General features: G+C 44.8%; 2 protein-coding genes and 1 pseudogene across 5 annotated transcripts in view; 1 reads left to right on the top strand and 2 right to left on the bottom strand.

The window, feature by feature from the left end:
* Nucleotides 1-890: 890 nt before the first annotated feature.
* Nucleotides 891-11,212, bottom strand: ANKRD2 (ankyrin repeat domain 2). Of its 2 annotated transcripts, XM_072626623.1 has the most exons (9): nucleotides 11,051-11,212; nucleotides 6,780-6,890; nucleotides 5,935-6,093; nucleotides 5,345-5,452; nucleotides 3,443-3,541; nucleotides 3,091-3,189; nucleotides 2,305-2,403; nucleotides 1,943-2,041; nucleotides 891-1,356 (listed from the first exon to the last, which is right to left on the bottom strand). In XM_072626623.1, exons 1-9 carry the CDS (start codon nucleotides 11,123-11,125, stop codon nucleotides 1,201-1,203), a joined length of 1,005 nt encoding a protein of 334 aa, XP_072482724.1. In that variant the 5' UTR covers nucleotides 11,126-11,212; the 3' UTR covers nucleotides 891-1,200. The 2 variants fall into 2 exon arrangements, with proteins under 2 accessions (XP_072482724.1, XP_072482725.1); XM_072626624.1 differs by lacking the exon at nucleotides 5,345-5,452.
* Nucleotides 11,213-12,314: 1,102 nt separating this feature from the next.
* Nucleotides 12,315-27,776, bottom strand: part of UBTD1 (ubiquitin domain containing 1) — a 60,659-nt gene continuing 45,197 nt past the window's right edge. For all 3 annotated transcript variants that reach the window (XM_072626649.1, XM_072626651.1, XM_072626646.1), the window contains 2 exons: nucleotides 13,641-13,868; nucleotides 12,315-13,448 (listed from right to left, as the gene is read on the bottom strand). In XM_072626649.1, the coding sequence (XP_072482750.1) occupies nucleotides 13,063-13,448; nucleotides 13,641-13,868 (614 nt within the window). In that variant the 3' untranslated portion in view covers nucleotides 12,315-13,062. The remainder of the gene's footprint in view (nucleotides 13,449-13,640; nucleotides 13,869-27,776) is intronic.
* On the top strand, nucleotides 20,614-23,587 carry LOC140515740 (negative elongation factor B pseudogene; annotated as a pseudogene).

Genomic DNA, 27,776 nt, shown 5'->3' with positions numbered 1-27,776 from the left:
TCAGGATAGAGGGTAATTACATCTGTGGGAACAAGAGTGTGGAGAAAATAAAGGAGGGCCTACAAACTAGGAGACAGAGGCAACGACAACAGATGATGATCCAGCAAACGAGGTAATAATGATAAAGGGCTTACTACTGTGCCTGGCACACAGAAGGTCTATACCACCACCACCACCACCACCCTCACCCTCTTTTCTCCTCAGCAAAGAAGAAACTGACAAGAGGCACTGAGTCAGGAGGAGAAGTAAGAGAAAGTGGAGGCAATGAACAGGAAAATATCGTACATAGAAACTGTAAAGTTGGAAGGATGCTTAAATGTGATTTAGCTACTCTGATCAAGACAACGGGCCAAGACAATTCCAAAGGAAACATGATGAAAACTGCTATCTACCTACAGAGGGAGAACTGATGAACTCCAAGCACAGATTAATGTGTAATTTCTAAACTTCCTTTAGTTTGTGTGTATGTGTGATTTCTTTTGTAGTACGGCTAATATGTAAGTATGTTTTGCATGATTTCATCTGTATAATTGCTACCATACTGTTTGCCTTCCAAGGGATGGAGGAGGGGAGGAAGAAGGGAGAGAATTTGGAACTCAAAATTTTTAAAAAATGAATATTAAAATTGTTTTACATGTAAATGGGAAATAATTAATGAAATAATTTTTTTGTAAAGAGAAAGAAGCATTAGAGAAAATCCTGAGAGACAGTATCCAGGAGAAGAGGATAGTTAACAGCATCGGCTACTGCAGAGAAAGTTCAATGAAGAGACAATTACCATATTTATTTTCCTCTTTCTCCTCCTCTCTCTGGCCTCTTTTCCTACTCCTTCATTCCCTCCTTAATGTCTTCCTTTCTGCTGAAGAAAAATAAAAATACCACTCCAGATAGCAAAAACTTAATTATTTTAATTGTGAGTAAATTTCTTATATTCTGGTTTTCAGGATGGAGGGCGGTGAGAGGGGAGGGAATGCAAATACCCACTTGATAGCAGCCCTGTGTGTTTCCTCCTCTACTCTAAGCTGCTTGAGTACAGGGCTTTGTCTGCACGGTTTACCTATGTACTGAGCCTAGACTGGTTTCACACATCTGCCGGAGGCCAGATAAAATCATCCACATAGTAAGAAAGCAAAGTGACATTCTAGATATAGTCTCCATAGCCACCTTTCCTTGGGCCAGACTTCAGCTGGTGAGTGAGGTTTATTGTGAGGCCACAGGCTGTGGGGTCTCAGCCCTGCTCTCGCCAGACCCCTCTAGACCATTCTGGCCCTGGGCAGGTTCTGGCTCTGGATGCTCCAAGGCATGGCGGGTATCAGCTTGCCAGAGCTGGACAAGGTCTGTGGGGGTCTTCCCAGCCTGAGAGGAACAGAGAAAGAAGACTTATTTAGATGCCTGGCACCAGAGGGGCACCTCCCCCAGTCATTCCTCCTTTCAGGCGTGAGGCTATGTGACACAGGAAAGAAGTCAATGAAATTTGGATTGAAATCCTGTCTCTGATGCTTGGGCAAGCTAAGTAACCTCCCTCAGCAGCTTCCGTTTCCTACTCTGTAGGATGAGGGGGGTGGATCAGAAGGCCTCTTAAGGTCTCTTCCAACCATAGCTCCAGGATAGTATGACTTAAGTCTCTCTGCTTCCCTGGGCCTCCCAAGGTCTTCTCATTAGCTTATCTGTTGGAGGACTTCCGCCTGGAGCCTTGTTACTGCTGAAGCTATTGTAAAGGTTTCACCTGCCCTGTCCCAGATCTTCTGAGAAGTTCTCCTTCTGGCTCTCCTCTAGGTGTTGGCTGTCCCATCTTTGGGAGATGGGTCCAGCACCCTGCACAGAGACCACAGAGTTTCTGGAAGGCTAAGGGAAAATGGGCTTTTGAGAGGTGTCCCTAGAAAGAGGAAGATACTCTTCTTGTCATAAGTGGATAGCCGTATGGGCCCTCAAGGACACTCACCATGTTCTTGGCCATCATGTCAGCCCCGTGCAGAAGCAGCATCTTGATGATCTTGTAGCGGTTAAGGCGTACAGCATCATGAAGGGCGCTGTCTCCTTCCTGTAGCAAGTGGTCCATCATGAAGGTAATTAGGGTGTGGGGAGAAAACAGTTCATAAAAGGGAAATGAGGGCCAAGTCTAAGCCTTGTGTGGCACAACCCAATGCCACAACACTAAATTCCCAGGTATGGACAGTTTTAAGTAGGGTACTGGAGAAAAGAAAGAAAAGGCCTCTGGGAACAAGGTTCTTCTACTAGAAAATCCTGGGGTCACAGGCCCTGGTCACAGACCCAAGAGATAACAGAAAAATTAGGGGCACGCACCCTATCCTTGGAATTGACATCCACTCCCATGGAGAGAAAGTATTCCACAATATCTATTCGGCCTGTTCGGGCAGCCACGTGGAGGGGAGTGCTCAGGAGCTGTGTGGAAAAGAAATAGGAATTACTGACTAAGGGGACGCTAGACCTCTGGCTGTATTCTCTGCTGGCTCTGTGGACGGCTTCTTAGCTGAAGGATTACATGGCTGGGCTAGTGAGATTCTCTCCTCTTCACCCAGAAGTTTTATGATTGAGATTTGGGCAATGACACAGGATGACATTCTGTCACTTTCTAATATATCATTCTGTACCATTTGGATGGCCCCCAAAGGATGCTGAATACTGTACCCACAATTCAATCTTCTCTAGGATGTTGTTCCTAGGGAAGCCCAGGCTGAGTCATAACTGGGGCAGGGTGACTAAGGCTTTGCCCCAGGGAGCTGATGTGAAGGAGAGCAAGCCTACTCCAAGTTTTCTGCCAGCCTGTACTGGGTGGTACAAATCAATCTACCTCTTTGCCCCACCTGGCATCCTACATGACTCACAGTGATGGTTTCTCCCAAGACCATTCTTCCTTTCAGCCCCTCTGGGCATGGATACCAAACTCAGGTATGTCTACACCATTAGTTAGACTATCATCTCCGTCCAAGATAGTGGATGTTTTCAGGGCTAGGGAAGCACAGTCTTCCTCCCTTACTTTGGGAGTTTCCTTCCATGTTGGCCTCCCATCATCCCAGTTGCCTGTACCTTCACCCACCCCCCAACAGCTTCCCAACTGTGACCCTTCACCTTGTCTCGAACGTTGATGTCGGCCCCATGGCTCTGCAGAAGCTTCACCACCTCCAGGTGGCCTCCGCGGCAAGCCCAGTGTATGGCTGTGCAGTCTAGCTACGTGGGCACAGAGGCCCCAAGAGATAGGAGAATTGAAAAGTCGGCTCCCAAGGTTCCCCATTCCTCCCAGAAAGGAGTCAAGTCTAAGCAAACAAGATAGTAAAGAAACCTGGCCAATGACCTTACTCTAAAATGGCCTCAGAATCAGTGTTCAGGCTTAAGCTATACTGGTCCCATTATATACTCAAGAAAGCCAGCACAAGGAAGATGTTAGGTGATTCTTGCCCAAGAGAGGAATATTCTCACTCACCCGGTCCTGGAAGTCCACATTGGCTCCACTGTCCAACAGCTTTTGCAGAATCTCCATGTGGCCCTCGAGGGAGGCCCGGTGAAGGGCTGTCCGGCGAAACTGTCCACCAAGGAAACCAAGCATGACCCAGAGCCTGGGTAACAGCTCTTAACCTTACCTCTGCTAGGTATTTTCATGAGCTAAAGGCCAGGTTTTAGGTGAGCTAGAAGGCACTTGGGTCCTTAAGGCCTACCCAGTCCTCCTCCTACTTCAGTCAACCCCAACACTCCCTGGAGAAGTGAAATTTCATTGGCACTATAGTTCTCCTCTGGTCTGGTTTTTAGAGTTTAGTGTCTTCTACCCCCATTTCTTCCCTACTCCCTTACTCCCTTCCTGATGCCCCTCAGTTTCCATGGAAGACAAACCAAAACAAATGAGATCTTGAGTGTGGAAAGGTGGATCTTTGACCAGACCACAGGGCCTTGTGTATGGTAAAGGAGAACATCAATCTATTCATGAAATCCTGATCTATAAAAAGCAGAATTCCCTTGAGGATTGAAAAAGATAGATTTAAGACAAATAAAATATACAAAGACATATACATGATATACATGTATATACAAATACACAAAGAAGTAATCATGATCATTCTTATAGTGTTCAATTTAAAAAAAACCACCACCACCAATTAATATACACTAATGCCTTTCTTCTTCAAAATGATCCTGTAAGCTAGACTGGAGAAACAGTATATGAATTTTACAGATTAAGAAACCAAGACAGAAAGAGGAGAGGTGTCTTGCTCAAGTCTACATGATTAATTAGCAACAGATTTAGGGGTGGAGAGGGTTGGGACAGGATTTCATTGGCATGGGAAACCCCCTCTACCAGCTGCAGCTCTCTGACTTATGTATAACCTCAAGAGAGTTGCCTATAGCAGTAGTTCCCAAATCAAATAGCACCAGAGACTGACTTAGTATTTTTACATGTTTTGTTACTATGTCCCAATTACATTTTCATCTGGTTGAGTAGCACTCCAGTGTTGCTGACTGTCTGTTTGACCCCTCCATCCCTGAGCATTGAGAGGTCCAGTGACTTCTCAGTATGTGGCAGAGGCAAAACTTGAACCTGGGTCTAGGGCTAGCTCTCTATCAACTGTGCCAGGCTGCCTCTCCTTCTAGCCTAATAGCAATACTAAGAGACATCATTTATCTAATGGTTTAAGGTTTGTAGAATTCTTGACAGACATTATCTCACTTGAGCCCCATAACTGCCCATGAATTAGGCGTTATGGATATTAGTGTCCCATTTTACAGTGGAGGAAACTGAGGAAGAGGGTAAGTGATTTGTCTGTGGTTACACAGTAGGAGGCCTCAGAAGCCTGAATTTGGGTCTAAGGGCTTCACCACTCTATGCATGACACCACAGTCTCGTTTTATTATTTGTTGTTGTTCAACTGTTTCAATTGTTTAAGTCATATTTGACTCTTTGTGACCTCCTCTGGTTTGTCATTTCCTTCTCCAGTTCATTTTATAGATGAGGAAACTGAGGCAAACAAAGTTAAGTGACTTGCCCAGGGTCACACAGCTAGGAAGTATCTGAGGCTGGATTTGAATTCAGGTCTTCTTGACTTGATACTACTGAATAAAAATCATTCCCCATGAAATCAGTTTATGGAACACATGTTCCTCAAGCTTCAAAAAAGATTGAGAAATGGTGATAGTATCTTTAGGACATATTCCTAAACTTTTTTACAATCCCTTTCAACCCTGAAGTTCTGTGATTCAATGACAATCATGTTTTCCTTCAAAAAGACAGATTTCCCCCACGATACATCTATCAGAAATAGAATCTTAACCTTGAAGAAATGGAGGCTAATGGTGTTTGTTCTGCTTTGATGAGTGGGGTTTGAGGAGCCATTACCTCATCACAGGTATTAGCAGAACCGCCATCTGCCAGGAATTTCTCAATGATATTCATTTTTCCCTCCACAGCAGCTTTCAGGAACGTCTCCTCTTCTATGGGTCCAGTCTGAGATAAAGACCCCAGTCACCACAAGGTCCACCTCACCCATCAGCAGAAGTGTATCTCTGTTGTTCTTCCCAAGCTAATAGTATATAGGTTACTCAGATATTTGCACAAGGCTCTCCTAGTTGGTAGAAAGAATTATGACTCCATGAAGGCCCAGAACTTCATGTGTCCTCTCTTAAAGCAGGAATGGAAGGTGTCTCTTCTCAGCAAAGCTCCTTGTACGAATTCTTCCCCTCATGCAGTCAGGCATCTTTTGAGTTGTCATTTCCACCAACGGGGAGAGTCTTATGACAACATTCCACAACTGAAAACTAGGCTAGGCTAGAAAGAGCCATTCTTTCCTCAGCCCTCAAAGTTGAAAAGCTAGCATCTTCCTCTCCCCTCAGTCCTTCCCCACACCCTGGTCCCATCTGAATCGTGTATTTCCTTTCCACATTTCCCCACTAGTGCCTCTTTTCCACAAGACCTCCTGATTCTCTTACAATTTCCTGTGGTTCAGGGGGAGGCTCTGGGGCCAGGGTTAATGCCTCTCTCTTCTTCTGCTTCCGTTTCTTTCGAAGCTCAATGAGGTTCTGGATTCCACCTACATCGATGATTTCTCGGCGAAGATCCAGTGATGTTTTTCGCACCCTCTCTTGGCCCTGTTCAGAGCACAGACCTTGTGTACTAAGTGCCATGAGAAACATGAGACAAGTGAAATGGAGGCGGGTTTCCCTCTGTATGCTTTTTTGAGAAAGACTCCCCTTAGTTATACTTCTACCCCAGCTTCTAGTCAGGGGACAACACTTAAGTCTAAGGTCTGAATTTAGGAAAGCCTAGGTAGGGGCAAGTCGGTAGCCCTGAAGAGTTAATTCCTTCTCCCCTTTCCTTACAGAGTGCCAGATTTAGAGCTGGCAGGAACTTTAGAGGCCAATCTAGTCCAACCCACTCATTTTACAGATGAGAAAACTTAGGCCCAGAGTAAAAGATGAAGCAGCTTGTCTAAGATTGCAAGAGTACTAAGTGACAGACAATATTAAATCTCAGGTTCCCTGACTTTAAATTGAGTGATCTTTCTACCACACCAAACTCCCTCAAAAGGAGAGGAATTTCCCTGTCTCCCTCTTCATCTCTTAGGTTTAGAAAAAGCAAATGGGTCTTCAGTATTCCACAGAGACAAAGAAGTTCCAAATTAACTGATTGAGAGGAGGACCTCACCATCACTGGGGAACAAAGCAAGGGGCTAAGCGCTGAGAAGGGAAGAGTGGGCTCTAGGACCACTTAACTTAGTTCCCAGGCCTCAACTCCCAGAGTGGAATTTGGCTATTTAATGCTCACTGACTCTTACCTTGACCTTCTGTAGCGCCAGGTTCTGGGACCCATGACGTTTCTCATCCTCCAGCACCAGTGTGTCCATCTGCATTAGCCCAGACTTCATGTTCGAGCCACTATGGAGTTTCTGGTAAAGGAAACCTAAGCTCAGATCCAACTCTTGTACAATTAACTTGCCCTGGAGTTTCATCTCTTTCCTTGGCCCAAGGATGGCCTACTAACACAACGCTGCTTTTATGATTTTTCACTTGGGGACATAATAATAAACTAACACTTATCTAGTGTCTACTAGGTGCCAGGCACTGTTCAAAGTACTTTACAAATATCATCTCATTTTATCCTCACAACAAACCCTGAGAGGTAGATGTAATTATTATGCCCATTTTACAGATGAAAAAACTGAGGGAAACAGGTTAAGTGACATGGATCATATGTGATAGAGCTACAGGTCTTCTAACTCCAACCTTGGGTCAAAAGTCATAGAATTTTAGATCTGAAGATCACAGATTTAGAGCTGAAGAGTTTTCTAGTAAAACTCCCTAAGCCCAGTAATGTTAAATGATTTGCCCAATGTACAGACACATATAGGAACTGGCAGAAGATTGGAACCCTGGTCCTCTGACTCCAAGCCCAATAAAAATCCTTAAACACAAGGACCCCCAAGATCTTAGAGGTGGTGACAAATTCTAGACACCATTTGGCTGAAGCCTTTGCCTTCAGGCAGCTAAGCTGGTATCCTCATCTTTCCCAGGTCATTTCAGCCTTTTGAGGTTAAGTGACTTGCCCAATGTCACACAACTGATGAGAGATGGAGGAAGGGTCAGAACTCTGATTTCCTATCTCTATGGCACAGTACCACTCTTTCCACTGGGCCACGTAGGATGGATTTCATTTTAATGGCACCAAGTTTCTAATTGGTAAACTCCCCAGATAAACAGCATCCCTGATTTCCCTTTCCTTTTTTCCTGCTCCACAGCCAGTGCCTTTTTCGTTTTCTCAGCTGCTACAGGGTTCAAATTCTCTTCTTCATAGCCAGATGGTGCAGTGGATGGCACCAACCTTGGAGTAAGGAAGACTTTTGAAGAGTTTGAATCCTGCCTCAGACATTTACTTAGCTATGTGGCCCCACTCCTCTCTCCACCTCAGCTCCATTTGTAGCAGAGGAATGACAGTGTCTACCTCACAGGGTTGTTGTGAGGATTAAGTGAGAGATTTGGAAAGTGCTTTGCCAAGTTTAAAGCACTACATATATGCTACCATCATCATCATCATTATTCTAAATAACCCCATCTGTTTCCAGGGATGATGATGGTAACATTTATATAAGACTTAATATGCTCTGGGCACCATGCTGGGTGTATATTATCTCATTTGATCCTCACAAAAACTCTGAGAGGTAGGTTCTCTTATTATCCCCATTTTACAGATGAGGACACTGAGGCAAACAGAAGTCAAAAGACTTGCTCAGGGTCACAAAGTTAGTTAAGTGTCTGAAGTCAAATTTGAACTCAGGTCTTCCTGTCTTCAAGCCTGGCACTCTATCCATTGCTCCACCTAGCTCTGCCCATATCATCAGGAAAACATCAAGTTACCTTCGCTGGCATCAATATCCCTTCTCACACCACCCACAAAATGTGCCCAGGCCCCCATATCTCAGAATGGATTCTCAGGTGATAGACTGTAGAGTCTAAAATCAAGGACTGGTTCAAAGGTCAGGAATAGTGTGGGTAGGGGGATGGGAGGGAGATAAAGCTAATTTGAGGGGAAGGGGAAAGATGTGGGGTTTGTAGGTCACAACTAGGCTTGGGAGAATCCCATACTGGCACTATAGCTGGCAGCAAAGAAGCTAGAAACTGGAGGGGCCGTTTCCTGGACTTTCCATTTCCTGTTTGTCTTGTCTCTCCACAATGAATGCTTTCCTACTACCTGTCCTAACTCAGGGTAATGATTAATTAATTATTAGGTAGTTGTTAGGTAAGCACTTTTGACTCAGACCACTTCTGTGGGTGCAGGAATAAGATACGTTTTGTAGTAATTAATGTAGATGGTGCTTCCACTGAAGTCCTACTCTGGTGCCTCTGGATTCTCAAAGGCAGTCAGGGGACAGTTTGAGCTTTAGTAGGTGTTACTCAAAGTGTCACCAAGGCCAGAGAGGTTCACTACAGGGTTGGCTACCCATTCATTAGTTTTTTGAAGACTAGAAGGATAGCCATCTGTGTGACAGCAGCGCACCCAGTACCAACAAAACCAGATTCTTGAATCTGAGTTGGAAGGAACCTTAGAGGTCAGCTAGTCCCATCTGTACCTAAGTAACACTTGCTTCCGAATCATTCCTTTTAAGCAGTCATCCAACTCTTGTTGGAAGGCCTCCAGTAAGAGAGAATCAATCCACTGCCTCCTGAGACAGCCCACTCTATATTTAGAGAGCTCTAATTGAGATGTTTCCATTCTTACATTATGGTGGGACTCGACTTGGGGCCCAGCGCGCAGTAGGCCCTTAGTGCAAATGTGCATACCTTTATCAAAATAATGAGCTAGTCACAGTGAGACAAAGGGCTTAGACTCCATAACTGAGCTAAAAACCAAATAAAAATAAGGGGAGGACAGAATCTAGGTTTAAAAAATTAAATTTTTCAAAAATTAGGCGGACCATACATACTTTGCCTATTTTCATACAAGTCTCATTTTGCATTCCTTCTTTTACCATTTATTTAGTTATGATTTGATGCATTGTTCTACTCACATTTCCTTGGAAATGGAACAAGTTCTCATTCTGGCAGTTTTGAGTGAGAAGGCCGAATGTCCTTGAACTTGTGGGAGCTGAACAATGTGCCTGCTTCCCACTTCCCTACTACTCTGCTACAATTATACAGACAGCTTTGCTCTTTACTCCCCTTCAAAGGCTCCAGCCCACCCCGCAAAGTACAGGATCTAGGTAGATCAGGGGAGACAGGCATTTGCTCTTGACTGGGCCTATCTCAGGGAAACAGCAAAGATTCAGCTTGGAATTTTCTAGTTATTCCACAAATTGGCTTCTACACCAAAAGTAGAACTGCCCAGGATTCCTAAGGATCCCCCAGACTAGAAATGGCTTAATCCCTTAATTCCACCCCAATTTAAAATCTGTAAAACGTCAGGTGAACTAGAATTAGACTGTCCTTCTCAGGAAAAATCCAAGCTCCTGGGAATATTTGTCCCATGACACCTGGCCTAAGGTACTGCTCAGCTGATGCCCTAACTCTTCCCAGTATGGGGATATTTGACAATTTTATTTTCTAGAATTAGATTTCTTTTACTTTTCTGGGGACTCCTAAAACTTGAACATCCTAGTCAGGCCAGAGCTGCTTCCCTCTCTTTGCATGCAGCCTGGTCCTGTGATAACGCTATGTCCTAAATTCTCTGAGCTTTGAATGAACAGATGAAGGACTGCTGAGTCCTTGGACTTCATATGCCAGAAGTCAGTGGCAGGATGCCAGAACAAGGATGACACTGATTCACTTTCATGCTTCTGGCCAGTGGAAAGTAGGATTCCTAAGTTTGTGTGTGTTTGTGGTGATAAAGATACTGAGATAGTGACAAACACAGAAAGGAAATGGAGATTTCAACCTTGTGCCCACACTCTGCCACATTATTTGAATCCTGGCCCAAGCTGTAGCAACTTCTGGTCAACAATGAGCTACGGTTCCTTTCTTTACTTCCTCCTTTTTCATCCCTTCCTCTTTCCTTTGACCTTTTGATTTCCAAAACTAGGTTTCCCCTCTCCTTGTCCTGCTCTTCTATATGGCTGCTGGTGATTTCATACCAAGGATGGAAAATTGTGTTATACCCTGTCACTTCAGGGTCTGCTGCTGAAAGACATCCTTAAGCAATGAGCCTTTATCCTGCCTCTGCTCTCCCAAGGGCCTACACTGCCCTGTCTCAGTCCCCAGTTCCAAGTGTTTAACTTTGCCCTTTGTCCTAGCTTCTCTCCTGGGTGGACTTCTCTTTGTTCTGGGGCCCTCAATCATCAGCAGGGTGGGTTCAGGGCATCACTTCTAGGATGGACCCCAGGTACTGGAAGCCTCTGAAGGAGTCAAATGACATTCGGGATGATCCTCTTTTCCTCCAGGATAAATAAATGTCAGGATCCAGAGTGGAGGAATATTTTATCTTTTAACATTCGCTATCCCCATCCCCTCAGGGCCTATTGCTTCTTTCAGAATTACTGGCTAGAGCTCCAAAGTCTTTGTGCAGCCCCTCAGTGTGGCTCTGGTTCCAACCCCCCACTGTCCCCCCAAGCTCCAGTACCTGATTCTCCTCTTCCTCTGCCAGTCGTTGCTCAATCAGCTCTGTCGCCCTCTGAACCTCTTCTGAGCCTGCCATGGCCACGGAACCGAGCTTCTGCCCCCAGCCTCACAATGCTGGCCTGGCGCAACAGGAAGGCAGAGCCTTTATAGAGCTGGACCCCCTCCCTCTGGAGGGACTGGGAGCTTTCGTCATGAGCTCACCAGCTGAATTCACTAACAGCCTCCCCTCTCTGTGGGTCACCTTCAAACCCAGGCAACTGCCTGAGGAGCCCAGCTGTGTGGCAGACATGGCAAGGGGAGGCTGTGATTTTGAAGAAGTAGACTGTTGCAGGTAAACTGAGGCCCAGGGGGAGGCAGCAGGGTGAGGTGCTTGCACTGAGGTTCTGGGGACAGTGAACTCTCCTTTACGTGCCTGCTCCTGGGTGCCAGCCAGGTAGAGAATGCAGGGCCAACAGGAGTGCGATTTTGCCCTGAGCACAGGGAGCAGGGGCTGGGTACAGGGTAGCAGCACCACCTTCTGGGCATAGGAAGATCTCTAGTCTTGTGCCTCAGCTTAGTACTGTTCTAAGAGTGAAAGACAGGGAGTTACCAGTATGGCCAAGACACCTGCTAAGGAGGGATGGGGGTCTTCTAACATACACAACCTGTACTAGAGAAGAGGATGCTGACTTCCTCTTGGGGACGGGGATGGTTCAGAACAGAGAGCACTCCAGGAAGGGTGGACTGGGCCACTGCAGTCAGCCCGCAAGATCACAATTCAGTAACAGAACTCGGCAGCCATGAGGCCTCAGCTTCTAAGAACCAGGTGTACAAGGCTAGGGGCTTGCTGTAGAGGTCATGAACTGTGCTCATGCCCTGTCACTCTACAAGGGAGCATGCCATGACCCCAGAGTCAAATCCAGACAACTCTGGCCTAGGACAACTCTCCTGCAGTCAAGCTCCTCAGAGCGCAGGTTCTTGGCAGAGGGGCTTTCAGGATTCAATGATGTTCTCGCCCCAGGTCTGGGAAGAACTGGGCACAGAGCCCCTGCTGACCCTGTCCTTTAGCAGGGAAGCTATGGTGAAATCCCAGAGCCTGGGTCCATGTTCTGGCTCAGTCCTTTACTAGCTGGGTGATACTGGACTAGTCACTTTATACTTCTGAACTGGGCCATAGCTTCTTGGTGCATTGGAAACTTTTGTTAAACTCTTAACATTAAATACTGGAGAATCCTTGAGTTAGCATTGTAGAAGACATGAGAAGATGTCAAGAAACAGACAAGACAGGAGGAGCAAAAGGCTTTATTGATAAATATGCAAATATTTCTGTACACAAGGACCCACCATGGGAAGGACAACCAGCCTGGAGACAGCCATGCCAGGATTCCATCTGGGAAGATGATTTGGTCCAGAAATATTCTGGAAAGGCTCAGGCTACATCTTTGCCATACACCCTCACCCCTGCCAATTGTGCTGGGGCAGGGGAAGAGGTGATGGCCCCCACCAGCTCTCAGAGCTCCCTGGGACTCACTGTTGGTCCCTTTCACTATTGGGGGACTGACACCGTGTCCACAACAGAACTGGGAGTAGATGGGGGGCAGAAGCTGCTTCCAACCCTGAGGAAAAAGCTGGTAGTAAGCACAGCTTACAGCACCAGACTAGATAGATCTGGGCCCAGTGGGCCAGGGGTTGCTGGCCCTTTAGCCAGAAGTGATTTGCCCTACCCTGCCATGGGAGAGATGTAGCTAGAAGGCCACCTTGTTAACCCAGGAGCAGTGAGCAATCCTCCGCATTTCTTGCACCAGGGTGAGCCAGAAACCCTATTCTGGGGGCTTGTGTGTAGCAGGACTGCTTCTCAGAGCCTTTGTCAAGTCACCCCAGGCGCAGCTGGCAGTGTTTCTTCACTGCCCACAAAGCAGCAACCAAGGAAGCTATCACCTGAAGAGGATGAGAGTCCTCAAGGGCAGCAGGAGGGGAAGCTTGGTGTTCCAGGTGGAAGAAGGAGCCCCTTTCCTCACCCTCCCTCTGGGAGTGTCAGTCCTGGGGTGGCAGGGGCTGGTTGATGATAACCTGGATAACAAAATCCTTCTGGATCTTGGTCTCTTGGAGCCGTATGCGGTCTGTGAGCAGCTTCCCAGAAAAAAACCAGCGTTGCCAGGAAGGCTCAATGCCCTCCTGGGCATGCAGCTGCCTCTTGAGCTGCCCAATTGTATCAGACAGGCTAGTGTTGAGCTTCACATCCCTGCCAGTAGATAGGCGCACCTTGAGAGGGAACTCACGTCGGGTACTGGGGGCTGGTTCTGGAGGCTCCACCCCGTCATCCTCACTGCGCTCTAGAAGCAAATTGACTGGTGGGGCCAAGCAGTAGACAGGGAGCTGATAGCGATTGCCTAGCTCGTCGTAACACTCACTCAGAGAACCTATGGAAAGAGCAAGACATCATGAGGATGCCGAGACTTTCCCCCTCTTCTTCCCCCTGGGATATGCTCCAGATTTTCCTACTCCTGATGTCTGAGCATCAGCTTTCCTGCTCCTTCAGAGCAGACACCCCCTGCTGTGATACCCACCAGCTCTACCCCCAGGAAGCCACCCATCCCCCTCACCCTACTCACCGTAGGGCAGGGTGATGCTGGCTCCATCTAAGATGGCCTGAGCTAGCTCATGGTCATTGGCCTCCACTGCGAAGGCAGCAGCCTTCAGCGCATCCCAAATCTCCTTCCGGCCGTCAAAGGCTGGTGCCGTGTCCCAGAACTCATCGCGTTTGCTCCGAAGCTGCCCATCTGTCATGGGGTAGTCACTCTTCCACTTGGGCCTCTCCTTCTTCAGGGGCTCATTACGTCCTATCAGGGAGAAAAGGGATAAAAGCGCTTGTCACTACCCAGAGCTATTCCTTTCTGGTCCTCAGGGAAATGCTGGGTTTACCCCATGCTTCAGCCTCACATGGAGGCCAGGCCTGCCTGCTGCCCTACAGCAGTGGCTCTTAGTCATTCAGGTCTATGGGACCCTTTCACAGAATGAGAACTAAATGAAAATGTCACATCCCTACACACTAAAAATGGATTTTCTAGCCAATGACATATACATTTAAAAAGCACAGTCACTTTCTCCTCCAATTTTAAACATTTGAGAGGTTAGGGAATATCGCTAAAAAAAAAAATTATATCCAAAGGAAAAAACAATGTCTGGCTCATTTTTATTAATACACATTCCTCGAAACTTTGAAATAGTAATTCTGCCTACAAACAGCTTCCTCAGAGTATTGGTCAGTCTTACAGATGCCACCTGTCACCAGGACAGAAAACCAGGAAGAGCCAACAGGGCTGCCCCTCCACAAATCAGTCCAGATGGATGACCTTTCTGAGTTCTTGTGGGTGTTCCCCTCCCCTCTCCTCTTCCTCTACTCAATTCCCTCTAAGTCTCCCATCTGGTGAGGTTAGGAAATGAGATAAGGAAGCCTCCTCAGCAGCACCTAGTGCAACAGGAAACAGCTGAAGAGGTTCTCCTAGGAACAGAGTTCATCAGTATCATGTGTCATTGCCCCCCACCTCTACCCCAACACCTCCTCTCTCTAGTTTCCTATTTCTTCCTAAGCTACTGGCTTCTTCTCTGATGCCTAAAACCTTATCCAAGCCTTTGCTTGACCTTACCCTTCCATCAGGCTATCTCTCCTTCCTTACACAGTCAGAGTCTTATAAAGAAACTACTTAGGCCTGCTGCCTCACCCTCCTCTCTCACTTCCCAGCTCTGGAAGACTGACCTCTCACTTTCTCCTCTCTTCTTACCTTACCCATCTGGAGCCCTCTGTGGCATGTGACACTGTTCACTAGCTCCTCCTATCTCTCTGCTAGAGCATCCAGGTCCCACGATTTATGTGTGGGTGGATCCTAAGACCCTGGCTTGGGCCCTCTGTTCTCTTCTCTTCTCCTGGCGAGATCTGAGTATCACCTAATGTGGCTGCCTCCCCCACCACAGCTCTACTTCTTTTCTCCTATGCTCCTTCTCATATGACCACCTGCCAATTAGACATTCCCAGTGGATGTCCCACCCAGGCCCCCAAGCCCTCCCTTCTCCCTAACTTCTCTATTTTTGTGGAAGGTACCACCACATTTCCTGTTAGCCAAGTGTATAACCTTTGAGAACTCCTCAATTCTTCCTGCTTCCTCACTCCATGTCCAGCCAGTTGCCAAATTTTGTCAGCTCTGCCTCTTGGCCATCTCTTACATCTGCTCCCTTCACTACACTCACAGGACTACTATGTTGGATCAGGCTCCCCTCTGCCTCCTCTCTCCCACACAGCCACCAGCCCGATACCTGCCAAGCACAAGTCTGATTGGGTTACCCTCTCCTCGGTGAGCTCCAGTGCCTTCAGCATCTGCTCCAATGGAGCTTTCCAGGCCTTACTGCATATCCTTCTGCTTGAATACTGTGATCCTGGCCTCACCATGATGGGCGAGTACACATTCAGTTCTGCCCCTACTTCAGCTCAAGGGCCATGGCCTACAAGAAACCTCCCTCCCTCCACACCCCCCAAGGAAGCTGTCAAGCACTCATTTTTTCCCATTTTCATGACAAAGGGCGCCCTTCTTGAGGGTAGGAACTATGGATTTGTACTCTAGTACCCAGCACAGTGTTATATATGGCACACAGTAGGCTTTTTGTACAAGCTTGCTGAATCAATAGCTAATGTGACCTTGGGCAAGTTTAAGTTTAATCTTTCTGAGCCAAGGTTTTCTGCCTACCTCACAGATTTGTTGTGAGGGTCAAATTAGATCAAGTAACTAAAAAGGCACCTTTTAACTGCGAGCTATCATGGTTTCTTGTTTGCTCTCTCCTTCCTGGCTACATGCTACAGACTTGAGATTATGGGTATGTAACCCTGAAAAGTGAGCTCTCTCACATCTGAGACCCTAGAGTCATGACTTCCCGTCACACTACTCGATGTGCATGGGTTACATAGGACTGATTTTTAAACAGACAAATCACAACTTATACATACAAATGAGTGTTGTCACTTAAAACAGTCACCTCTGGAGGCTGTATACTCATTTCTAGGATCATAGAGTTGAAAGTCCCCTTAAGAGTTTAGCAAATCCACCCCCCTCACTTTACAGATGGAAAAACTGAGAACAGGATAGGTTAAGTGACTTTCCCAGGGTCAAACAGCTATCTAAATGTCTGAGGTGTGATTTGAACTCAAGTCTTCTCAACTCTAGGTCAAGCACTCTATCCCCACCATCCTACTTTGGTGTCGACTGTGAGGCTGCCGAAGGGTGGAGCATTTTTAAACTCTCCTCCAGGAATTGCCTTCAGAGCCAGTTTATAGGACACTATATTACTTTGTAGCTATGTATTTTTCACTTACAATGTGAGTGAGAATAATAAATGCCCTATGGTGCTTTACAGTTTATAAAGCCCTTGTATAGAAATATATTATTTGAGCATTTCCAAAGGATGAAGACTAAGACTGGCAGTGGACCAGGATGCTTCAAAGTGTTTCCCAAGTCTCCTTTCTTACCCTCCTCTCCCACTTTTAGAATGAGAATATTAGTGGGAGAAAGGAGGTCCAGGTAATCACAGTAAACAGACCCATTTCCTTCTCAGCAGGAGCCAAGCCTGGTGCCAGCAGAGGGCGCCCCTTGCACTTCTGGGCAGGCATCAGCCTTCTTCCCAGCTCATCTTTAGGCAGACCACGTATGAAGTGTTCCCCCAATTATGCAAGATTAAATGTTGGTTTTTATAAGAGCTTGGCCAAAACTGTTAGAGCTGCTTGCCTAGGTATTCAGACAGAGACACAAGTAAAAAATGCATTTTATGCAAACACAAATACCTAAAACAAAGTAAACTTTTTATTTGGTTTATACATGTGAGGTTTATAATGACTTATCCGAATTAAATGATTTGTGAATAAAAAAAGGGTATATACATGAAAGGTATGGAGAGGCCAGAGAGGGAGGCCTATGAAGACTATCTATTAGACATCTCAAGCTGTATGGCCCCAAGACAACGTCTATGTGCCAAACTGCTCATTATCTTTTCCCCCAAGCCTCCCTTGACTTTCAAGGGTACCACCATCCAACCAGGTACTCCAGTTTCCTCCTCCTCACTCTCTCACTACCTGTATCCAAGCATGTTTACCTTCTTCTCTGATACTACCACCACCACCGAGGAGGCCCTTATCACCTTATGCCTGACCATTCTCAATAGCTTCCTAGTTGGTCTCCCTGTTACCAGGCTCTCCCCTCCCACCCATCCTCCCCTCAGCTGTCAATGTGATTTTCCTAAAGTGTAGATCTGACGCTGTCACTCCCCATACTCTCTCCCTAGCACTTCCAGAAGCAAATGTCAAATATGAGATCCCTGGCATTCAAAGTCCTTCATAATCTGCCCCCTTCCTCAAACTCCAATTCCAGTCTTCTCCCACCTTGGGCCTCTTTGCTCTTATTCTCCACAAAGTATTCCATTTCCTGACTCACTGGCTGTCTCTCCATATGGAATACTGTCCCTCTTCCTGATATCCATCCCCTGACTTCCTTAAGTTCCTAACTAAAGTCCCACTTTGATATAATGAATTCCTCTTGATTTCTCCTGTATAGAGCTGTTTGCATGTGGTCTCCTTGAGAGCAGGGATTGTCTTTTGCCTTTCTTAAACATAGTGCCTGGCATACAGTAGGAGTTTAATAAATGCCTGCTGATTAAGGAGTCAAGGCAAACGAGGACACAAAGAATGGCGGAGCAGACAGTTGCATGCCTCGGCTGGATGAGACAGACGGCTTGCAGCTCCATTCGCCCCTCCCTCACCAGGGTTTCAGGACCATGTAGACGTATCAAATACAGGGTGCTGTACGTACAGCTGCATAGACGCAAACAGGCACAGTCAATTCCTTTTTTAAGCATGCAATACGAAACCTCAGAAATACAGACCAAACGATAAAAGGACAGGGATGGATACACGGGGAGACAGTCAAAACATACAATAAAAGACAGAAGAGAAGCACAAATAGTAGTGGCGAATGCTTTGTTTTTACGTGGTAGAGAGTGAAGAGAGACGTGTGTAAACTACAGAGTGACTGTGTGTGTGTGCTGGGGGCCAGAAAACAAGCCTGCCGGCACAATTTAATGGGCATCAGGACTTCTCTCACCAGACTATTACTGAGGCTTAGAATGCTTTCATGAGAGCATCTTCAGTTCTCTGGGTTAAGAAATTATCCCCTGAATGAATAAAATTTAAAAAGAACTTTCATGATTCAACTGATTCAACTGATCACATCTGTTTCCATGCGATGGCTTGCTGAGAGAGGGTTTGCATAGTGAGCCTGCCAAGTGTGGGTGGGTAGTGGTGGAGCCTGTGGTTTAAGGAGATAATGATGGTAAGGGCAGTGGTGAGACATCACTAATGAATGGTGTCTGGGGGAGGGCCTTGGAGGGACTTCCCAATTCTGCCGGGGTTTGGCCCCGAGAGAATGATGGGAAGTCAGCTGGATAAACTGGAACGGTAACTGCGTACCTGAGCACATATATGGTGAAACTGAAAAGGGAGCTGGGAGCAATACACCAGCCTGCCTGCTGGAGTCCAAGGGCCAGCTGGGCACACTAAATGAGGGAGTGGGATCAGGTGGAAAGGCTTTAATGCTTAGGGGCAGGGTTTCATCCCAATCCTAAAAAAAAAAAATCACAGTAGTCTTTTCAGAAAATAATGCAATCAAAACACTGGGCTAGAGCCTGGCCTGCCTATGAAGGAGAGGCAATGTCTAGAAAAGCAGAAACCCCACTCAACCAGCCTTGCTACCTATCAGGACAAAGTCACAGCTCACCAATGCCAGGGAATCATTCCTATTTATATCTGTATTGCTCCCTTGGTCCCCAGTCTACACCGTTACCAAGCACCATCCCCAGGATACTCCATGCTCCTGGGATATGACTGTGACCACAATACTTCCTCACCATAAAAGCAACTGGGTTCAACTTTCCTTACCAGTAGTCAGCATATGGCAAACCTGAGCCTAATTCTAGCTACATTATTTGTATGCCCCCTCGCCATTCTGTACTCATAAACCCCAAACCCAATGGAGAACCACTTATTGACCAAAACAGAGCTTCAAACCTCCCCAGATACAGGGGCAAAAAATCTGCCAAACATCACAACAAGCAATCAACTAGGGAATGACTAAACAAATTGTGATACATGAATGCAATGGAATAATACTGTTCTATAAGAAAGAATGAATATGATGAAACATGAGAAGAAGCATGGGAAGACTCAAAAGAACTGATGCAAAGTGAAGCAGATTCAAAAAGAAAAAAAAAAACAAATTCAAGATACGCATTGACTACAACAACGTAAAGGAAAAGAACAGAAAATAAATGTTGCAGTTAGAAAGAAAAGACTTCATCCTTCCTGAGAAGAGATATGAGAAGACACTCCTTTGCAGAGACTGGGATCCATGGGTTTGGAACATTAAGTATAATGTCAGATTTGTTTTTTTTTAATGTAACTGATCTACTTTGATGATTTTTAAAGAGCAGGATACAGGAGAAAACTTAGGTAACATAAAAATGTATCAGTAAAATCTATTTTAGAAGGTTGTAACAGCAAAAATCTGCCCTCCTGCTCACTCTAAGTCCATGGTACAGGGTGCTGGGAGCTTTCCACTGGCAGAGATACACCCAAAGGAAGAGAATTCATCCCAAGTTGCAGGAGGCCATTTTAACACTACACATGGATCCCTCCCTGATGCCCTCAATTGCTAGCACCCTTCCTCTCTAGCTCCCTTGTATTGAATTATTCCCTTTGTACTTATACATGTACTTGCTGTCTTCCCCATTAGAACGTAAGCTCCTTCCTGGGAAGAAGGATTTTTGGATTTGTTGTATTTATAGCTTAGAGAATTGGTTCTGGGCAATGCAGTAAATATCAGCACAGAAAACTGCTGTCCCAACCCTTCTCAGGTCACTGCCTCTGGACAAAGAGAAAGGCTGATATGAGTAATCATAGGTCTGGTCAGAGAATACCACCTGCACATGTCTCCCCCTCCTCCAATATTTCACACTCATAGAACTAAGAGGACAAGGGTCTGAAATTGCAAAGGGAGAGGGCACACAAAAGGGAATTCCAGGCACTTGGTTGGGATAGACCTAACGGGGTTTATTAGAATGTCAGTTAGGGGGAGAAGGAAAGCTTAGGAAAAGCGGGGAGAACCGGGGTATAGACAGTGATCACAGAATTTCAGAGATGGAAGATACTTGGGGGTTACCCAGTTCAAGTAGTACCTAACCAAGAATCTCATCTACCTCATCACCTGGTGGGGAGAACCTCCAAGGCAGCTCCTTCCATTAAGAAATCGACTTCAGGCGGAAGGGCCGGGCGTTCTCAGAGCGGGCTCCGGTCGAAATGGAGGGAGCCGGGGATAAATCTGGTCCCGGGCCCGGGGCCGGGGCTGGGACCGCGGGATCCCGAGGGCCGGGGGAGCGGGGCTCTGTGGCAACGGCGGCAGCAGCCGGAGGTGAGCGAGCGGATGGGGCGCAGGAGGCAAAGGCCCGTCCGGGGCCAGGCTCGGGGGCTGCGGGGGGGCCGGGGCCGGGGCTGGGGCCGCCGCGGCTGGGGCCGGGGCTTCCTCCATGTTCGCCGGGTTGCAGGACCTGGGGGTGGCCAACGGCGAGGACCTGAAGGAGACACTGACCAACTGCACCGAGCCCCTCAAAGCCATCGAGCAGTTCCAGACAGAGAATGGTGTCCTTCTGCCATCATTACAGTCTGCTCTGCCTTTCTTGGACCTGCATGGGACACCTCGGCTAGAGTTCCACCAGTCTGTTTTTGATGAGTTGAGAGACAAATTGTTGGAGAGAGTGTCTGCCATTGCTGCTGAAGGAAAAGTTGAAGAAAGGTACAAGAAGCTAGAAGATCTCTTGGAGAAAAGTTTTTCCCTGGTGAAAATGCCCTCTCTCCAACCAGTGGTGATGTGTGTAATGAAACATTTGCCAAAGGTTCCTGAAAAAAAATTGAAGCTGGTGATGGCAGACAAAGAGCTGTATCGGGCATGTGCTGTGGAGGTAAAGCGTCAGATCTGGCAGGATAATCAAGCTCTTTTTGGCGATGAAGTTTCTCCACTGCTCAAACAATACATCTTGGAAAAGGAGAACATCCTCTTCAGCAATGAAGTGTCTGTCCTGCATAATTTCTTTAGTCCATCTCCTAAAACAAGGTGTCAGGGGGAGGTAGTGCAGAAGCTGACACAAATGATTGGGAAGAACGTGAAACTCTACGACATGGTGTTGCAGTTTCTTCGGACCTTATTCTTACGGACAAGGAATGTCCATTACTGTACCTTGAGGGCTGAGTTGCTAATGTCATTACATGACCTGGATATCAGTGATATTTGCATGGTGGATCCCTGCCATAAGTTCACCTGGTGTCTTGATGCTTGCATCCGAGAAAAGTTTGTTGATAATAAGAGAGCTCGGGAGCTTCAAGGATTCCTGGATGGAGTGAAGAAAGGTCAGGAGCAAGTACTGGGTGATTTGTCTATGATTCTTTGTGATCCCTTTGCGATTAATACCCTGTCCTTGAGCACCATAAGACATCTTCAAGAACTGGTGGGTCAGGAAACCTTATCCAGGGAAAGTCCTGATCTGCTTTTATTGCTACGAATGCTCTCCCTGGGGCAGGGGGCTTGGGACATGATTGACAGTCAGGTCTTCAAGGAGCCAAAGATGGAAGTAGAGCTGATCACTAGATTTTTGCCAATGCTTATGTCTTTTGTGGTGGATGATTATACTTTCAATGTAGATCGGAAACTACCAACAGAAGAGAAGGCATCAGTCACTTACCCTAATACCCTTCCTGAAAGCTTTATCAAGTTCTTGCAGGAGCATAGGATGGCCTGTGAAATGGGACTTTATTATGTCCTTCACATAACAAAGCAAAGGAATAAAAATGCTTTTCTCCGACTTTTGCCTGGATTAGTGGAGACTTTCGGAGACCTGGCCTTCGGCGATATATTTCTTCACCTGCTCACTGGGAATCTTACTCTGCTGGCAGATGAATTTGCTGTGGAAGAATTCTGTACTAGTTTATTTGATGGATTCTTCCTCACTTGCCTCTCAAGAAAGGAGAATGTACACCGCCATGTTCTCCGGCTCCTGATTCACCTGCATCACAAAGTGGCCCCTACTAAATTGGAGTCCCTCCAAAAGACTTTGGAACCTACCAGTCAGAGTGGGGAGGCTGTAAAGGATCTTTACAACCAGCTTGGAGAGAAACTGGAACACCTGGAACATTGCAAACCCAGCCCAGCCCAGACAGCAGAAGCTCCTGCTTTAGAGCTACCTCTTCCTGCTGTCCCAACTCCGGCAGCACTCTGAGGTGCTCTGACCCTGGGCCTGGTCACGGTGATGGTACCTGGTGACATGTAGCTTTCCATAGCCCTTGAGGGTTGGGGAATTGTTTGTCATCCCTGCACTGTGAAGAATTTCCTGAGGACTTTACATTGAATGCTGAAATTCTGTTCTGTAAATTCTGTTACAGAGTCTGTGCAGTTAGCAGATCCTAGCTTCATTGAGGCCATTGGGAAGGGTCTGAAGATCATGTGTATGTGTCTACATGGAAATCCAAGAGGTTTCCTCCTCATTAGGGAATGAGTTGGTGGAAGAACAGAATTGTTCACCTCTCTTAGTCTGAGTTACTCAAAGTGGTCATGGTGGTTTCAGTGGAGTGTGAGTGTCTATGATAAAAAACAAAAATGTCATAGGATGGTCTCCATGAACCTCTTTGATAGATAAGTACAGAACTGAATAATCCTGTAGTCTAGGCTTAGTGGGATTGGAATTATTTGTTTAGAATTCTGTTCATTGTTCCATCTCTGGCCTACTATGTAACCTTTATATAGGCAACCTCTGTGCCTTAGTTTCTCTGTCTGTGAGATGAAGATGATAATGCGTGCCCCTTTAGAACCAGGTCATTTTTTAGTGGCTGATAGATTTAGAGAGTTTTTTTAACACCCCCCCCCCTTCTTTTTTTTAAATCCTGGGTCAAGTCAGGAGGAAAATATTTTAAGAATCTCTACCCTCCCCATCCCATTCCACCCTGACTTGCTGCTGGATTCCTTGAATTGGGTCATAGGACCAGAAGATGCTTTCATTTTTTATCTCTGGCAGACTTCTTTAGACCTCAGCCTTGATGTTGTGTTTTATACTTTCAACCTCAGAAGACTGTGGATTTTTTTTAAGACTTGAACTGTCTGTCTCACTCAGGCTGTAAGAACAACAGCCACTCATAGACCTCACCTTGCTGCTGATGATGGAAGTTTTGACTTGCTCTGTTTTCAACTTGGGATGGCACTCCTTAGGCAGCCTTGTGTCTCTCTCCTTCCAGGGACTCATCATATTAGTGCCAGACTTAGTGCAGACACCCATCCGCTTTAGCCCTTCCTACTGCAGCTCAGAACTCTGGAACTCAAGTGATCCATCAGCCTCCAGCAGCAGGGACTGTGGGTGTGTGCCATGGCGTCCAGCCTTTCAGAAGTCTTATGTGTTTTCTTACATTTTTAAATGCCTTGGAAAACTTCTCGGCTCCTGTTTTACTTTGTTGGTTTTTAATTACTGTAATAAAGGTGGAAGAACAGTAGTTATATAGGTTAAAAAAAAAAAAAAAAAAAGAAATCGACTTCAGGAACAATGTCCAAGCCCTGCCTGCTCCTTCTGCCCTGGAGGGTCAAGCAGAAATAGCTTAATCCTTCAAACTGCTTCACTTTACAGCCAGCCCTTCAAATTACTTCATTGAAGACAGCTAGTATATATCCTCCAAATTCTCTCTTCTTGAGGCTAAACATCCCCATTTCTGTCAACAGATTTTCACATGTAATAATAATGCTTTTTCACCATCCTGTCACCCTGCTCTGGGTAATCTCCAGGTTAAGAAATGTCCTCTCTAATAGAACTGTATAGAAATGCTGTACACAGTATTTCAAAGGTGTTTTTACCAGAAATCTCTGCTTTGGAAACTCTTCCTCTCTAGCTAGTCTTTGTTAAGACCAGCTTTTCTGCCATCCACACTGAACTGATTGGGCCTGCAATCTACCAAAAGTCAGAGGCCCTTTGCAAACCATCTCCTTTAATGTGTACTTCTGAAGCTAATTTTAAAAAATCTAAGTGTGGAATTATTGTATTCATCCTAATCTTTTAGTCTATTCCTCTAGTCTGTCAAAATCTTTTGGGATCCTGACTCACCCAATGTGTTAGTTATACCTCTGGTCGGTGTCATCAGCAAATCTGATACACATACCATCCATGCATTTATCAAAGTCCCTGATAAAAATGTTAATTAGCACCAAGATAAGGAAGATCCCAGGGACACTGACATGGAGCCACTAAGGACTATTCTTTGGGTCTAATCATTTAACAAGTACTATGTTTATCTAACCATATGTTATTATCTAGCCTACATCTCTCTATTGTGTCCATAAGGATGATAACCTTTGTCCAACATTCTGCTGAAATTTAGTAAATTCTATTCACGATATTCTCCTCTACCACTATGACAAAGAAACACTTTCATCTGCATTAGTAGCGGGAGGACCACTGATCTAAGTGTGTTTAAGTATACCCACACAGATGACTGCAATAAAACATCCTTTCACTCATCTGCATGTACTTATTTCCTTTTCCTTCACTATACAGAGTTTTATTCATGGTACCTAGCACATGCCGTTTATGACAGATGCTCATCAAATATGGTGGCACTAACACCATCTGGCATTAACTAAGACTCCTCAAACAGCTGAAAGTGAAGGGCTTCTGCTTTCATCCTTATATCTTTGCTTATAAGGATTACCCCAATTAATTTTTTTTACTTCTACTATTGTTGAAGAACTTGGGCTGAGAGTAAGTCACTGCCTCGACTATTAAATTATAATGACAACATAGCTAACACATAAATGGTGATTTAAAATTTGCGAAGCACTTTCCATTGTTTCTCGTGTAAACATCACAACAATTCTATTTAATAGAGCTGTGATACTGGTATTGTGATTATTCCCATGTTACAGATGAAGAAACAGGTCTAGTATGTGACTTGACTATGGTTACAGAGTTTAGTGTCAGAGGTGGCATGTGAATCAATTCTTCCTGGTTCTAAGTCCAACATTGTATCCACACCATGCTGCTTCTCAGATTTAAAAAACCAAAAAAAACCCTAATTGAGTAAAATGTTAAATTTCAATCACAGACTAGTGAAAATAAAGATGGTAAAGTTCCCTAGTAGTTACAAGTATCATCTTTCCATGTAGCAACGTAAAGTATAATTTTATCGAATCCCTTATGATTGCTCCTCCATGCTCACCTTTCTTTATGCTTCTCAAGGCAGTCCTCTATTTCATTAAACGACTATTCTTCCCTGAAGGGTTATACTCAGTGAACTGGGCAGGTTACTCTTGGTTGTAATCTCAGAGCTTTTGCCTTCCAGAATATCATAATCCAAGTCCTTTGCTCCTCTAATATAGAAGCTGCTAAATCTTGTGTGATCCTGATGCGGGCCCCACAGCATCTGAATTGTTTCTTCCTGGCTGCTCCTTGATCTAGGAGCTCTGGAATTTTGCTATAATATTCCTTAGAATTTTCATTTTGGGATCTCTTTCAGGAGGTGACTGGTAGATTCTTTTGATTTCTCTTTTACCCACTGATTCTAGGATACTGGGGAAATTTCCCTGATAATTTCTTGAAATAAGATGTCTAAGCTCTTTCTTTGATGATGACTTTAATCATTATTAGGGCAGTTAAAAGGAGTAATACACACACACACAGATGAATCAGGTATGAGTTGACTATGATGAGATCGTTTAAAAAAATAGGTGAGAAGGAGGAACTGGGAGAAGGGGGAAAGGAGAAAAAATAGAGAAAAACTATCTCACATAAAAGAGTTTTGAAAGAAAGGACTTTTACAGTGGAGGGGAAAATGAGATGTCAGGCAATGCTTGAATCTTATTCTCATCAGAACTAGTTCTAAGAGGGAAGGTCACACACACTCAGTTGAGTATATAAATGTTAACTTACCCTACAGTGAAGTAGGAGAGGAAGGAGATAATAAAGGGGGTGGGGGAGGAAAGGAGGGAAAGAGGAGGAAAGAGGGAGGGAGGGAGAGAGAGAGAGAAAAAGGAAAAAGTAGGATGGAGGAAAATACAATTGTGAATGTGAATGGGATGAACTCACCCATAAAACAAATGTAGGGAGCAGGATGGATTAGAAACTAGAATTCAACAACATGCTATTTATAAGAAACACACTTGAAAAAGAGAGACATACACAGAGTAAAAATAAGGGGCTAGAGCAGAATCTATTATGCTTTAGCTAAGAGTAAAAAAAAGTACAGGTAGCAAACATGATGTGGACAAAGCAAAAGCAAAAAAATTGACCTAATTAAAAGATACAAGGGAAATTACATTTTGCTAAAAAGGTATCATGGACAATGAAGCAATATCAACAATAAACACATATGTACCAAATGGCATAGCATCCAAATTCTTAAAGAAAAAGTTCAATGAGTTACAGGAGGAAACAATACGACAGTTAGTGGGGGACCCTCTACATAAATCTAACAACAAGAGCAAAAAAAAACCCCCAAGAATAAAGTTAAGAAAATAATAAAATTTTAGAAAAGTTGGGTACGATAATAGACTTCTAGAGAAAACTGAATGGCCCAGAAAACTGTACAAGGCACCTTCACAAAAACTAACCATACATAAGGGCATTAAAACCTCACAACCAAATGCAGAAAAGCAGATATTAAATGCATCTTTTTCAGATCATAATGCAATAAAAATTACATTTCAGTAAAGGGCCACAGAAAGGTAAATTAAAAATCAACTAGAAACTAAACAATCTAATCTCAAAGAACGATTGGGAATACTCCACAGAAACAACAAATAATTTCATTAAAGAGAATGACAACAATGAGACAACATACCCAAATTTATAAGATGCAGCCAAAGCAGTGTTTAGGGGAAAATTTTTAATTCCAAATGCTTACATCAATAAAATGGAGAAAGAGTAGAACAATGAATTATGCATAAAAATAAAAAAAAACCCTAGGAAAAGAACAAATTAAAAATCGCCAATCAAACACTAAACTAGAAATTCAGAAAAATCAAAGAAAAGATTAATAAAGCTGAAAGAAAACCATTGAACTAATAAATCAAACTAGGAGCTAGTTGTATGGGGGGAAAACCCAATAAACCATTGGTTAATGTTATTATAAAAAAGAAGAAAATCAAATTACCAGTATCAAAAATGGGTTCCAATTCTTTCGATCTTTTAATGTAGAAGCTGCAAGGTCCTGTGTGATCCTGACTGTGTGACCTTGATATTTAAATTGTTTCTTTCTGGCTGCTTGTAGTATTTTCTCCTTCACTTGATAGCTCTGGAATTTGGCAACTATATTTCTTGGGGTTTTGAGTTTGGGATCCCTTTCCGGTGGGGAACGGTGGATTCTTTCGATGACTATTTTGCCCTCTGAGTCTAGTACTTCTGGGCAGTTTTCCTTGATGATTTCCTGGAAGATATTGTCCAGACTCTTTTCTTCATCATGGGTTTCTGGCAGGCCAATAATTCTTAGATTTTCTCTCCTGGATCTATTTTCCAGGTCAGTTGTTTTTCCAATTAAATATTTTAGATTTTCTTCTATCTTTTCATTCTTTAGATTTTGTTTGACTGATTCTTGTTGCCTCATTGAGTCATTAGTTTCTACTTGCCCAATTCTAATC

Source organism: Notamacropus eugenii, chromosome 1 (genome assembly GCF_028372415.1).
Source record: "Notamacropus eugenii isolate mMacEug1 chromosome 1, mMacEug1.pri_v2, whole genome shotgun sequence".
Taxonomy (NCBI): Eukaryota; Metazoa; Chordata; class Mammalia; order Diprotodontia; family Macropodidae; genus Notamacropus; species Notamacropus eugenii.
This window is presented reverse-complemented; position numbering and strand designations above follow the sequence as displayed.